This window comes from Pecten maximus, chromosome 1 (genome assembly GCF_902652985.1).
Source record: "Pecten maximus chromosome 1, xPecMax1.1, whole genome shotgun sequence".
NCBI classification, from domain to species: Eukaryota; Metazoa; Mollusca; class Bivalvia; order Pectinida; family Pectinidae; genus Pecten; species Pecten maximus.
The window spans coordinates 37,585,076-37,601,163 of record NC_047015.1 but is presented as its reverse complement, the minus strand read 5'-3'; the positions used below and the strand labels follow the sequence as shown (position 1 = coordinate 37,601,163).

Below are 16,088 nucleotides of genomic sequence, written 5' to 3'. Positions count from 1 at the left end.
GAATTTTGATGTGTGGAGTCGTCCTTTTCTAGACAGAGGACAGTCAAATGAGGAACTTCTGGTGTTAAGAGACGGAGGAAACTCGGGCTAGTTATTACTTTGTTAAAAAATATTTATTAAACTTTTTTCATTGATTGACGCAAAACCAATGCTCCAAGTTCATCTCCCGCAACTTATTTTCTTGATGCGGCTTGGATTGAAAATAACAAAACACTTTGGATCATTATCAATTTTATTTAGGTTTGAAAAATATTGATTTAAAACGGTGAAATCTACGATATATATTTGATTTTAGCGTTATTTATTATATCCCAGCGACATAAATGCTAAATAAACGTTTCTAGATAGTATTACATCTGCGCATATCTAAAAATAAAACAACTTTTAGCACCAATTAGTGGTTGAATTGTGCCATTTTAAGATTGCTTAACATTTTGGAAATGTATCGTCGCATTTGGAAAAACAATACATTAAAAAGGGAGGATATCAATATAAATCAGACTGTGAAAATTTAATGTTATAGAGTCTAATATAGGGATAACCAAAACGAGAATTTCTCTTAGGAAAGTTCTAGTATGATGTCTAAATGTCAAGTTTGCCGAGAAAATTTGACAAATGTTTTTGTTTAAACTGTTAAACAAGGCTTAAAGACCTTCACACCGAAGTGCCATCGATTAAATCCCTTCAATAATTGTTGATTCTAATACCAGGTGTGCATTTTAAATTGGATATATATATATATCAAATTGAAATTGGATTTGTGCATGTGCGGTCACATACTTAAAATAACGACACACGTGCGACTAAATCTAAATTAATCCGACATTTAGTATACCAGATTAATCTTAACCACTAATCCAGTTTACTGAATTGATACTTAAGTGAAGGTGTGACAGCTTGCATTAAACCATTATTTCGTCAGTATGAATGTACATTATATATGGAATGTTCAACATTTGCATAAGTTTATATGAATTTAATTATCATTGAATAATGACAGCTGTATACAACATCTGAATGAAATCATATGTTCAATTCCATTACAGAGAGGTGATGCACGTATTCCCACAGGAAGACATTTTCAGTAGTTTTAAGATATAAGGATATAAGCATACTTGATAAAAAATATCCAAAACACATTGTAATTTGCCCTGTCTGACCAACAGCGGTTGGTACGAGATGCTAAAGTTATTCCGTGCGTTTTCCTTCGAAAGATGTCAAAACTGTTCACCACATGAAATGGACAATTTGCTGATAGAAAATTCCGTCGTACTCTCGCGATTTGGTAGAGTTTGTCGATGTAGTAGCACTAATCGTTGTCTATTACTTATTTCGTCACGAATGGTGGTGTCCAGACATGCATCCTGGCTGATAGTCAACTCGTCCGCAAGCGAAGCATGTCTGAAGGAATTAAAAAAGAGCAACTATTACGTGAACCAAAGGTGTAATTAAAAAGGGACAACTATTACGTGAACCAAAGGTGTCAGCAACCTATTATTGTACAACTATACCATCATTTAAATAGTTGAAGACCCATCTGTCATCAGCATCATAATCATAACATGTATAATATTATGCTATTGAAAATTACCAATAGGTTACATTTTGACAATGACTATTAAGATAAAATGAGATCGTCTTTGCAAACGACCAGGGGCGTTAAGGCATGTGCACGTTTAAAAGGTTTGGTTAGGTTTACAAATGTATGACGAGTTTACAGTTTTAGAAGACATTTACAAAACGATTCGCTCAATTAATTCCAAATAAGATAATCCTCTATTGAAAATCAATTTCCATATTAAGTGAACAATATACTTACCCCCTGTTATGAACCGGAGTGGTAGGATCACAATTCATATGAAAAAGAGACAAATATTCCCTCGTTATGGAGGACACGATATCGTTCCCTGTCTTCATAGATGTATCTTATATAGAGCATTCATTGTTACGTTAGATTTTGATGTAATTGATATAAATGATATATAAACATTGCTGAATTGAACATTATATCATTGGTTTGTTACCTAAATAACCTTATAGAATAATAAGGAAGTAAATTGATAAGGTACTTACGCCCTTTTTGATCAGCACAGCAAAAGGAATGAAAAGATAAAAAGAAACTGTTTAAATATGTTTGTATTCACATTCCATCAGATTCAATGTTTATTGATATGCTTGACCTTCAGTTGGTTGTTATTTAAGATTGGTATGCCAATATAGCTATATTGACGTCACGGACACTTATTAATAAAACATCACAAAACCAACTGAAATATATTTTCAAAACTCTTTTAAATCGCTCCGAAAAAATACATATGAGAATGTACATGTATATTGTTTTGTACATATATATGGTTTTGTACATGTATATTGTTTTGTACATGTATATTGTTTAGTACATGTATATTGCTATTAAGTTTTGTTCGTGTATATTGATTTGTACATGTATATAGTTTTGTACATGTACATTGTTTTGTACATGTATATTGCTATAAAGTTTTGTTCGTGTATATTGTTTTGTACATGTATACATATAGTTTTGTACATGTATATTGTTTTGTACATGGATATCGTTTTGTACATGTTTATTGTTTTGTACATGTATATAGTTTTGTTTATACATGTATATTGTTTTGTACTTGTGTTTTGTTTGTGTCTATAGTTTTGTACATGTATATAATTTTATACATGTGTATTGTTTTGTTAATACATGTATATTGCTTTGTACATGTGTATAGTTTTGTACATGTATATTGTTATCAATATTATTTTGGATCTGTGTATTGTTTTGTACTTCGTGTTATTATTGTCATCTCTGAAGTATTGTACTTACAAACACCTATCCATGGAAGGCAGTCAGTGATGTATTGAGTAGGGTAACCACGGCCAACAGGAGTGGAATAAAACGTAAAGACACATTATTATACTACAGCTTGCCTGATGTTGATTATTAACAAGTTTTAATAGTGTACAATTGAGAATGATTATAGATATAATTCTATTTTCCAAGCTACCGACATTATAGTCAGTATTTCACAGATGATGATTTTCGAGGTCCGAACAACAGTTAAATGATAGTACAACCACTATTTCAATTAAGAAATAGATGTCGAATTGTTTCGTCCTCAATAATGATTCGTCGTGATATGAGTGACTAAAAGTTTTAAAATCTGGAAAAGGCACGAGTCATGAAACTGTCTTCATTCGTCCCTTGCATTACTATGTATATCAATAAATACATACATACATGTATGTAAGAAAATGTTAAGATTATAAGCCATTTAGAATTTAATTCTTATCTTAGAATAAGGGAAATCCATCAGTAGATATAAAAAAAATATACTTACATCCATCTGCAAATGTAATAAAAAAAGAGTTAGTTTATTATTGTAAAGTATAAATACTTGCAAATTATGTTTTGCATATATCAAGTTAAACTTTAAATTACAAACAAATAAAAAAGAAAAGCATATCCGGAAAAGTGTATCGTTAAATTCATCTAGACCATTACCCAACATTTTTGATTGCTTAATGAATAATACTGCAGACTTTCACAAGCATGATATTTTTAAAGAGCATAAAATATACTTACGATCTGTCGATCAGGTATTCAAGTTGTAAAATGAAAACAGAAAAAAACAGTTATTAGAAAATAGGCATGTTCACGTGTCCAGAAATTTGAAATAAAACAACACAACTGGAATCAGTAAATGTACTGATTCTTATTTATCACAGAAGGCGATATAATATAATTTCCGAAAATTAGAGAAATAAGGGGTAAAATATGAATAAATGAAAGGTATATTCGGATGTAATTACTAAAATTACAAGAGCAAAAGACCAGGCGTTCCTCATAGGTAAACGTCTTCTTATTTTACTGTTATTCCCTGTATACAATATTTTAAAAATCATAATCAATTTGCCGCGGACCGGTTTTAAAAATTGTGATCTGATAGGCTAAATGCCAAAGCATAACATCATACAAAAATATAAACAAGACCGTACATATTATGATGTACACGAAAATGGTGAGTACTGTAACTGCTACCTATTTATACTATGTTTTAAAGGCACGGTAAGTGTCGGTTATTTTGGATTAAATGTTCTATTTACCTGTAACTAAGTTCAAAATAGTCATGTCAATCGGCGTACGACAAGAAAGAAATGGCTTCCAGCAAAGTAAAGAACGCTGTGTGACAGTCTGATAATTTGGTAATAATACGTTGTAAACACCATATCCTACTCTCCATTGCGACCCTATCCGATAGCGCACTTGCCCTGATAATTCTTACTACAAATATTTAAGCCTGGCAAATATTGACTTATGGGCCGTGATATAATCAATTCACATTCTGTCGTTCGGCTTGTATAGGCACTTCAGCGACCAGGAACAGACCTTCTATTGTGGGCCGTAGACTGATCTACCGTTATTACCCAAGCAAAAATACATTTTATAGCATAGAAAGAAGTGCTAATATAGTTGGAGAATATTTTTCATGTGGAGTTTATTGTTGAACTGTGCATTATGACACAATCAGTCACGTCCGTTTTGAGTCAGCACTCCGACCTCACTTCTCACTTTAAATCGGCGAGATTCGTGAATAATAAAACTGGCAACGGTTCTCATATTTGTTGGGGAAAATAAATTCTAGCAATGTCATATGACAGTAAATTTGTTCAAATCTAGTACATGAACACGTCTTGATCGTAATCGTATCGATTTTCGCGTTGAACACATTTGATAAATTATAATTGCGCTAATTGAAGTTTCGTTACAATATCTTTTATATTGATTAAACTCATGCACGCCAAAGTATGAACGTTAATGGTTATCATAAGCAGAATTTCTTTCTATTCATTGTCTTCATCTGCTGTTGCCCCTAGACACCCGTTCTTATGACTACCTGAAACCCCAAACAAAGCACCGGTATCTTGATTATGGTTTTGTATCACAATATCCCACCGACGCCACCAAAACATTCACCATACACATAATATTATTGTGTCATCATGGTCGACGAATATTTGTTAATGGTCATAAATACTGGTCTTACAGAGCTTTAGTTATTTATTGAATTACTTGCTTCTCCTGTGTTAAGTTTTCGTGCTAGCCATATCCCGATGTTAATATATACACTGAGCATCATGGATGTCTTGTTATAGAGTATAGTTAAGCCTACTGCACGGTGAAAATATTTGGTATAAGTATGCCTCAAATATCTATTCAAGTATACTGGTCATGCCAACTAAGTTGTATAACTGAAGGAAAAGACATATAATGATCCTATATAGAAATGAAAAGTTCAGATTAATGGAATAGAAATATGAAAATAAATATATACATGCTTAATCGTCTGTAGATATTGAACACGATTCAGCTATCACAAAATAGAACTACAATAATATTGAAATGTGTACCAATAACAAAACACAATGGGGGCTTCTATTCATACCCAGCCATTCTTCTTGTAGTAAATAGAGCATTTTCAAAGCGCTCTCATTCGTTCAGAAATAGACTGAAAACAATTTAACAGGACAATCACGGAATAATAAGTAGCGTGTGTCTGAATATACTTACCGGCTGCTTGGTTAAAAGAGCGTTGTCAAGAAACACAGGAACATGAAAAAAAGAAGATTTGATTATGAACGTTGCGTTACGTAGATCTGGATGGGAAATACAAAATACCCATAATTACAATAAATTTCATAATTTTCAATATTGGATTTCAAGATAACTTAAGTTACGAAAAACAAGATTGTACAAAAGACACCCAAGATATAAGTAGATTTCAAAACAAATGTAGATGAACTGTATCAGCTGTTTAGTCCATCTAGGACTCGTCAGTGATGTTAAGTGGTGACTGAAGTGATCATAAGGGGCGGGCAAAAAACCTCGAAATAGGTTAAAATTTAGCAGGAATTGGAGTAGGAATAACACAATAACATCTGAAAGTGGAAATGCAACGAAACTCACCCCTGCATGCCACCGACATGATTTCTCGTTGTTGGTCATTGCGTTGTACAGCTTTTTGCACCTCATACACGAGAAAACGGCGTGGCCTGTCCGTGACGGGTGAGGAGGAGGACTCGAACCATCGTCACCGTTAGGTTCGTTGTTCACAAGCTCTGTCAAAAATACATCACTTGTCTTGTTATCTGTTGTTAGATCTTCTAATGAACCATGAGTTTTATTTTTCCCGTTTTTTAGGTATCGTGTGTGTTCCAAAACTATTTTCCTGTCTTCTACATCTCGACGAACGTTCAACTTCGTGAGATGTGACCGATGCCTTTTCACATCGTTGGCATGGTTACGCTGTTCTCTGATCACTTGTTGTTTGAGTTTCTTTTCTAGACACCTAACTCTACTTTGATGAGTGAAGAGGTTACAATATACTGTGACGAAGCCACACGCTTCACACTGAATCTCTCGGAAATCACATTCTTCAGCATGCTTCTTTATATCGCATCTCCGGATTTTCTTCTTGCATCCTTTCGAAATATTTGGACAGGTCATGGCAGTGTTTGGGCATTCGTCACTCATATGATCAGGTAAGCTGGACAGGGGAAAGGTTTTCCCACACTTATTATGACAACGGATTTTTAAGTTTAAAAGTTCTAACCGGAAGTCCATGGATGGTGGTGACATCTTTTGGGTCAATGGGGCGCTGCATACTGGACATCGCTTTGCCATGTCACCTCGAAGTCGCTTTTTGACACAAGAACTACAGAAGATATGGCCACAGCCATTAGCGACTGGATCCAGGAAGACCTTGTGGCACAATTTACATACATACTTTTCGTCCACCGTATCAACAAACTGACGAGGGTCTAATCCCATACTGTCTTCGCTCTGAATAATGAAATGATATAATGTTTAATATCGTGTACAATATGCTGTAGATACCCATTCACATCACAAGTTAAAACATTGATTGTCACCAATATCTACATTTGTGTCTAAAGGAACGTCACAAAATAAGTAACTTATGCCACGTTGATAACAGTAGTTTTTGTTTTTTTTTTAGATCACCTTAGACCCATAACGTTCTTGTCATAAGTCCTGTCACGTACTAAAAAAATAACAACAAAAACTCGTCATATTCATATATACAATAGTCCTTTATACACTGTTACCATGTTATTTCCCATGCTGTGTAGTTTTATTTGTATAATTGCCCTTCCAAAGGTTCGTAATACTAGTTCTTTATTTTTATGTTATAAACGTGATGTAGCTATGAAAACAGGAGATAGACATACATACAATGTACATACATACCTACATGCATGTGCTGGCGCATATCGGAAAGTTGAATGAAAGAGTAATTATAAGAGTAATTATATTCACATATATAAATACTAAGGCTGATTACTCCCCACAAAATTCAAACGAACAAAAGACTACACCGGCATGTTGAAATACGTGATCTACCACTAAAGTTATATACTAATTCTGTATGATATAAGAGTAGCCTGGACATAATGATATACAAAAGAGCGTCTGTCATATACCAATATCGATTATGAAACTGAAATTCAATGAGCTGTAAAATGAAGTCTATTTGAAATATCATTCCACCATGCTCCTATATTTTTTGTGAGAGGATATGTAAGTGAAAGCGTTCATAAAAGAATTCTGATTCCAACTGAGTAATATCGAATCAACCAATAGTGTTTGGACCGATGCTAGTATCCAGCTCCGTGATCCGTCTGGTATCATATGCTATGCATAATTTAACACATATTGAACCGTATAGGTTGTATATCAGTGCATTATCAACATTCCTTTTTTTAAAACAGGGTCGTGTTTACCTTTGTTACTATTTTGTTTCTATATTTACAACATGTTTCTATCTGTACATGTTTCTATATGTACAACATGTGTCTATCTGTACAACATGTTTCTATCTGTACAACATGTGTCTATCTGTACAACATGTGTCTATCTGTACAACATGTGTCTATATGTACAACATGTTTCTATCTGTACAACATGTTTCTATCTGTACAACATGTTTCTATCTGTACAACATGTTTCTATCTGTACAACATGTTTCTATCTGTACAACATGCTTCTATCTGTACAACATGTTCCTGTCTATAACATGTGTCTATCTGTACAACATGTTTCTATCTGTACATGTTTCTATCTGTACATCATGTTTCTATCTGTACATGTGTCTTGTGTACAACATATGTCTGTCTGTACAACATGTGTCTATCTATACAACATATAGACGTTTGTCTATATCACTAATATGTTTGTAATTTCTATAATGCCTTCTTATGAACAATTTCAAGTGAAGGCCTACATAACTGTGTGGTCGTGATTTCACAGAGAAATATCGGGTATTTGTAGTTGACTGTCATTCTGTCCACTAAGCGAGTAGTTATGTAGGAAACAATCGATGAAAAAATCGGGGTTAGATGGTTAAAATGTGTTGATGGATTTATCCACAGTGTCTATATCACCGTGAAAAATATTGAATGACAATATTTGCATTCATAATGGTTTGTGGATATCGTAGAAAGGCGACCTAATTGAGCGTAATATCATATCCCTAGGATTATAGAGGACATGGCTCAGCGTGATGAGGGATGTTCAGCCTGAAGTGATTGATTTTTCATGGATTTTAAATCTTTTGATAACATGTCATCGTTTACGTGTGAGATACGATACCCTATCAAGTTATCGAGAAAGTGGTCCACAGTGCCGTATGTTTGTACCTTGGTTGAGAGACGACTCATTGTTGTCCAACTAAGATAGTTTGGTGTATATGAAAGTTTATATGAATCGTAACTGTGGTATACTTGGTTATTTATTAATGTATAAACATAATGGAAAACAATCACCGAGAGAGAAAAGAATAAAGAAAAGTTGACATCAATAGGGTACCAAGGTGATACCAAAACAAAGTGTGGAACACGAGACATTAGTGGTGGTATCGCATCTGGGTTAGTGTTGTCAAAATAGTGTTTAACGAAATGGCGGCTACAAAGGTAACGAGCTAGACAGAAAACTTCCTGATTGGAATCATAAAACATGTATACCTTTCACTTCGGCTGGAGGTAGCACACACAATATATCAAACGGGTCATAGCAATACTCTAGTGCTTTTAAAAGGCTGTCACCATCGAGATAGTGTTTTGTATGGTTATAGTATATTTACTTTATTGTCATATTATCACGAGACATTATTAATTGTTGGTAATTAAACACTTAAAAGTGACTTGTTATGTTTTTAACATGAAATGGTTAATTAACTACATGTATATCTATTTTTAAATGTTTGTTGGATGGAATATGTTGTTTACAAAAATTGTTATTTTACAACTCATTTAGCAGACTTAATGTTCGTAAATTTAGCCTTTTTTTGAGAAACCAAAATTATTGTTATGTCATCATGGACGCTAACAATGTAGACATGATTTTCATTCTCTGTCAGCTTTTAAGAAACAGCTGAAAGAAGTACTGTTTTAGGCAATTGTTGCTATCTATTTTATGTTGATACTGCTTCTATCTTTGTGATGTATGATACTTAATTTACATTTATATGCTGTTATCAATTGTCTTATTGGACCTTAAGGTCTGTTGAATTGAAATAAATTAATTCAAATAGAGTATGTAAACAACACATGTGCCATTGTATGAAACATGTAAAATTTTGTTCAACTATGATGAAAATAGAATACTGTATAAGCCTAATACAACATAACATTCATTGTATCATATAAGTTATTAACGTTATAATAGTTAACCGTTTATAATAAGGAAATGTATTTGGTGACAAAAATTACAGATTACCATTAGCTGTTTGTATACATATTATGATAGAAATTTAGACAAGTATTGAATATGTTGATACCGGAATGGTGATCATTTACCCGGAGAAGATAATTTCTATTAAAGTATTATAAGCTTATATGTTACCTTTCACAGCAGCGATTGTCCAAGTAGTCGAATCCTTGATCGAACACACCTTGCCAGGTAACTATAAATACTGATCTCACTTGCCAGACGACACTGGTAAATATAACGTAGATAGTTGCCTTTCACAGGTAGATCACAGGTAAGTCACAGGTAGGCACGGACAGTTCTAAATCCATTATGTATATATAACGTTTACGGAAGAAATACAGCAAAGATATCACACAATGTCAACAGGTTTTGGTATATTCTAGCTGTCAAATCTATCGGCGAGGCGAGATTTGCCACTTGCGTGTTAACCAAATAAGTTCTAAAATATCAGTGTTCGATCTGGCGTTCGACCATATAGGCTTTGTATTAATGTTTTATGAGTCTGTAGAGAGGGAATTTAAACAAGCAAGTACAAACTGCTGTTGTACACCTTAAACCCTTAGGTATTAACGTCGGCGGATTGGTGTGTTGTTTAATCGTCCATGTCGAGTTTAACATGGTAACTTAAGGCATTGTACAAAACTCTTAGGTATGTCATAATTAAAACAGAATCGGGAAGTAAAATAACCCCAACACGTGTTGTATAATGTTTTATTAACGTTCCAAGCAACTTTATTAAAGGACGCGACTGTTATGTGTCTTACAATAACATCGGTCCGTGTTCATGTTGTCTTCCCTATTGTTTTGGTGTCCCAACTGGTCATTGAGTATTGATTAAAGAGAAGATGCTGTCACCGTGTATTGATGATGCGATGAATGTCTTATTATTACTTCAAAATAGTGCTCGGAAGGTTGGAGATTACTGTTGTATGAGGCGACAAATATTAGAACCCCTGCAAAATTGGGTGTTTGCTTTACGGTGGTCCCTACTCAGGGGCACGAAAGTGTCCAAAACCATTCCCATTTCTCTCAGTACGGCATTCGGTATTTTCAATCTCTCTCCAGTTTCATTATCAGCATTTTCCCAATGCGTATAAGCTGTGCAGTCAACCAAGCGCAATGTTCCACTCCTCTGGACCCGTGCGTTTAGCGCAGAAGTCTTCACTAGGGGAAGCCGTCTGACATATTGGAAATTGCAGCGCCATGGAAACTGGAGACAAGAATGACGGAATAACATACATCATAGACTGCGGGCTCACTCCTCCACAGGATTCCATGGACAGCGGGTCAGACGTTTGGTGACATTTGCAATCGGTGCAAAGATTACGTTTGCCATCGCTACAAGAAAACTGTCATCGTTTTTGATGGATACAAATCGGGCCCGGACACGAAAGATGCCATTCATATTCGTCGAACCAAAGGTTTAAGTGGTATCCAGGTTAAAGTGTACCCGGAACGATTTGCTATATTAAGCTTATAAAATGTAATTTAGGATGAAATTAAATATGCTGAAAGTGCGACTTTCATAGAGACTTAATTGCCGAATCGCAAACGTGTCCTCTTTACTTCAATCCGATATCTCGAAAAAGATTAGCAAAGAAAAGATTTGGGATATTGGAAAGACAAAGAATTTGTTTGGATCTGATTCATGTACCCTTTTGCCGGTTATACATGCCATTATCGACTGCAATATAACGTCGCGATTGTTTGTGATCGGAAAGGGACTAGCACCCAAGAAAATATCGAACAATGTTTTTGAAGTCTCAAGCACACGTTTTCATCAGCAAGCAAAGTACAAACAACGAAATTATTGAGAACATATGATAACTAAACTAAACAGTGGACCACAGTATAAAGGGTTGGACCTCATGCGATACAGGAAGTTTGCAAATAGCGTGCTGACAAACAAGACATTATTATATACGCTACCACCTACGTCTAGTGCTGCTCTCTCCAAATTCAATTGACCTACTTTCTACCTGTAACCTGGATTGAAGGAAATATCCGGAACGTTCATGAATGGGGATGGATTATTTCTAATAACAGATAGACTGATGCCCGTGAAAACTGACAAAGCCCCGGCTCAAGAAAGACTCCTAACAATTATCCGATGTAAATGCAAGAAAAAATGTGACACTAACAAGCTTACATGCAGAAAGCGTGGTCTTGAATGTTCTCCTGTATGTAGTGATTGCAAGGGAAATAGTTGTTTGAACTCTAACATGTTTTATGTCATTGGAAAGGATTGGAGTGACAATTGTACAAACGGTGCGTTTAAACGGATTTACATTCCGACCGTTTTTGGTAATGTATTTTGATAAATGACGAGTGTGTTTTGTGTATCGGAGGAATTCGACCACCAGCTTAACAGGATCTCACTGTTCTGTTATTCCGATTATCAAGAACATTACGTAGGGAGTCAACTCACCGCAAATGACAAGCTGTTAACAATGCAATGCATATGAATATATGTCATGAGCCATGTCAATTTATCAACATACAGCCCGAAACATATGACAAATTCCAACAAGATATTTTCGGATATCGTTAAAATGTAATATGACAAAGAAGCCGTATGTTTTCTCTCTTCAGCCGATAGGTTAATACGATTCAGACAACTCGTTCAAAATGACTTAGGTCAAAATTTCATTCAAAATCATGCGTTCACTGCATTAAATTTCAATTCAACATATGACCTTTGACCCCTAATAACATTTTCCCCGAATTTTCCCCCCATCTCAATTTTTGATATGTGTTGGAGCACTAACACAGGATATCATCCATGTATAAATTGTTTTTGCAGTAAATAGTTTGAGGTTACAATATTTTGAGAGTAAAGTAGACTACTAGTTGTGAGGCTCCCTGCAGGATCGGGATTGTTTCTCTTGGAACATTGGATAACCCTGGATGTTATCGTAGGAGGCAACTAAAAGTACTACTGAAGGGGCGTTGACATGGCCAATATTTATCTATTGCCCCCGAGGCACCACTTATGATTAACATTTTCTTTTTTCAATCTACTCTTTATTACGTGTGATTTCTTTTCTCCCGTTGGCGCCCCTTAAGAATCCGTCCTCATAATTATGAACATGGACCTGTGTCACTCGCAGCCATTTGCCCCAAATTGGTAGAGCTACGTCATGGAACACCTTAGGCCAACATATAGCATGGCTTTCGCAAAAGAAGGTCTTGTAAAACAGAGTATACAGACCATCCACGAGCTAGCAAGCCACATTAATGGAAGCGAACAGATGTAGACATCATACTAATGCATTTTATTAAGGCCTTGGCAAAGTCCCCCACAAGAAACTACTGCAGAATCTATAAGCCACTACTGAATCCGTAATAATATCCACAGCTGGTTCAAGTACTTCCTGTATAACAAAAAAAAACACGTGGTCGTTAAGGGGAGCCAATCAGAAGATGCTGACCTCATATCAGGGGTCCAACAAATAAGGCACATCGTTGGCCCGCTTCTTTTCCTGTTTATATCAACGACTTGCCAGAATCTGTCAACTCCAATGTGCGCCACTTTGCAGACGACTATATCAGTTATATACCCACCAAGAACCTTGAAGACCGCCCGTCTCCAAAAAGACGAAAAGGGTCTACAGAAGTGAAAGGACACATATGCGGTTCAACGCCGAGAAGTGTGTTGCTAATGCACACGAGTCGGGAAAGGGAACCAAGTACATCCACTTACCATCTACACGGACGTACACGACTGGTGGCTGGACGTGGGTACATCGGGTCGCTGGAGAAGTACACTGATAAGAGTTGTCTCCTGTAAAATAAATCTTAACGGACCTTCAGATAATGATATAGGACTTGAAAGTCTTTGGCAAGGATCACCAAAAAGTACAATAAAATCATAAGATATGTCGTTACTTCTTAAACGAATAACGTATATTCCAGCGGTACATGTATACATGTATATTATAAAGAAAATGAGAGGATTCAGAGACAAGTACTTGAAGTACTTTATGTAAATCCGTTTGAGGTCTCATCATAGTCATAGAATAGCTATGGAACGATACTAGTAATGTATCAGTTATATAACGTGTACAGAGAACTTAGGAAAATAGTTTAGGGTGGGGCGATATCTTCAGAGGTCTTCAGACCAACTCTATTCAACCTAATTGACCATAATAATAGACTCTTACATCTTCAATATTGATATTAAACATATAAGATTGTCTCGCGTACTGAAAAATCTCAGCTAGCGATTTCAGTTTAAAACACCCATTTGTGAATTGTGGTACCGCCTGTCATTATCTGCGTGTTGACATTACCAACTGGTAAGTCGTGTAAATACTATATTATCCACGGAAGGCGTTCCTTTTTACTGATTTCTACATTATTGGTTGTAATGACACGTTCATCGTTGAATACTTCTCATTTGAAAATGATAATTGATAGAATCTCTCCTAGTTGGCGGTTGCAGAGAGCTGCGCAAAAGACACATAGCTGGGTAGCGTCTTTATATATAATTTAGTATATACAATGCAATACAAGGTCGAAGTATAGTACGTGTCAAATTAGGAATACAACTCTGCGAACAGTCATTTCGTCCGTTTAGGACTTTTCATCTGTGGGGGAAGGAATATCAAAATGGTACAAATGTTAAAATACAGATGAGGAGGTAACAAAGTCCACAATTTAAACAATTTGATAAATGTAGGTATATGATGTTTTATGAATATATGTTTATATACTGACCACTGTCACTATATCCATGAGAGTTAAAAGGTTACCTACATGGTATATTTAATATATGGACTATCAAAAGAAAGGCTAGGTGCAGGCATTTAACTCGGCCAATTGTTGATTTATAACCAGAAAGAATCGGTTTCAAAAAAGGCCTAAAACATATGAGATATTGTTCTGCAAATTGATCATCTCGTTTAGGGGAATATATGATCGAAGGTTTGAACATTGGTAATAAAAAGCTGCCAAGTATGTGTCTCGTTGGTGATACGAAAACATACGTATACAGTATAGATCAAATTAACGATCAAAATTCAACCACAAATTCGTATTATACCGATAAATACAGAAATAGTTTTAAGCATGAACACATTCCATTTGCTTCAGAGACTAGTTCATTATTGGAATGTATAAAATTCAAAACTTTCTAAAAAAAATGCTGATACCTTGATACCTTACTTCATGTAATTCCCTTTACATTTAATAAGGAAGCATTCAGATTTGGCTTTATTAATCAAAACCGTATTAGTTTCAATTCAATTAAACTTTAAATATAACTTTCTTTTAGAAAATTCTCTTTTATCATCACACCAGTCATGCTTTAGAACTGGAGACTCGCCTCAAAACCAGCTTCTTTCTATTGTTTATGATGTAACATCAGCGTTAGATAAAGGCAAAGAATTCTGCGATATCAGCAAGACATTTAATAGAGTTTGGCACCGTGGTTTAACTTTAACGTTATCCTCTTTTGGCATTAGTGGAAATTTATTGAAATGGTTTAAACATTACTTACCTCAACGTACCCAGATAACTGTTATAAATGGTAAAATGTCAAAGGATCAATTTTAGGCCCTGTTAGGTTGTTTTTTTATTAATGATATTGTCAATGACATGGAGGCGATTATCAAGCTTTTCGCTGACGACACTTCTTTATATACATTTGTTTATACTCCAGCAACTAGGGCAGATCTCATCAACGGAAACATTCAAAAAATGTAATTCATGTCAGAAAGATGGCTGGACTAGTTGATTTTAATCCCTTAAAAACCGAAAGTTTAACAGTCAGTAGGAAAAGTGGACGTGTAGCTCTTCCTCCGCTTTACATGAACAACATTCCTATAAACGAAGTCAGCTTCCACAAACATCTCGATGTGTACATATCCAATAACTAGAAAGACCATATTCATTATATAAATGACAAAGTATCCTATAATTAAGCTTAATTTCATGAGGAAATGTAAGTGTTCTCTAGATCGCAAATCACTCCAAACCCTGTACTTTTCTTTCATTCATCCAGTATTAGAATACGCTGACATTGTATGGGACAATCTTAAGTTGCCCAAACAAATATATAAGAAAGTTTGAATTAAGAGGCCGCTAGAATTGTAACGGGAGGGACAAAGCTTACGAGTAGATTTATGTTGTATAAATGAAACGGGATGGGAAACACTTGAAAAAAGATGTCAGACGCACAAACCCATACAGTTTCATAAAATGGTTCGTAGTATAGTTCTCCCTTATTTATAAGACATTCTTACTAATAGATACTCAGATGTACATACTCATGCAACTAGAGATAGAGAAA

General features: G+C 35.1%; 1 protein-coding gene across 2 annotated transcripts; it reads right to left on the bottom strand.

The window, feature by feature from the left end:
- Positions 1 to 219: 219 nt before the first annotated feature.
- On the bottom strand, positions 220 to 10,288 carry LOC117332529 (TNF receptor-associated factor 3-like). 2 transcript variants are annotated; one of them, XM_033891484.1, is made up of 9 exons: positions 9,929 to 10,287; positions 5,975 to 6,850; positions 4,114 to 5,581; positions 3,593 to 3,595; positions 3,348 to 3,353; positions 2,834 to 2,839; positions 2,074 to 2,076; positions 1,820 to 1,822; positions 220 to 1,401 (listed from the first exon to the last, which is right to left on the bottom strand). In XM_033891484.1, exons 2-3 carry the CDS (start codon positions 6,836 to 6,838, stop codon positions 5,540 to 5,542), a joined length of 906 nt encoding a protein of 301 aa, XP_033747375.1. In that variant the 5' UTR covers positions 6,839 to 6,850; positions 9,929 to 10,287; the 3' UTR covers positions 220 to 1,401; positions 1,820 to 1,822; positions 2,074 to 2,076; positions 2,834 to 2,839; positions 3,348 to 3,353; positions 3,593 to 3,595; positions 4,114 to 5,539. The 2 variants fall into 2 exon arrangements, with proteins under 2 accessions (XP_033747375.1, XP_033747367.1); XM_033891476.1 differs by lacking the exons at positions 220 to 1,401; positions 1,820 to 1,822; positions 2,074 to 2,076; ... (2 more) ...; positions 3,593 to 3,595; positions 4,114 to 5,581 and having other exon boundaries at positions 5,590 to 6,850; positions 9,929 to 10,288.
- Between the last annotated feature and the right edge of the window lie 5,800 nt (positions 10,289 to 16,088).

Coding starts and splice junctions, on each gene's coding strand:
- LOC117332529 (XM_033891476.1), bottom strand. CDS start 6,838: ATGGGATTAGACCCTCGTCAGTTTGTTGATACGGTGGACGAAAAGTAT.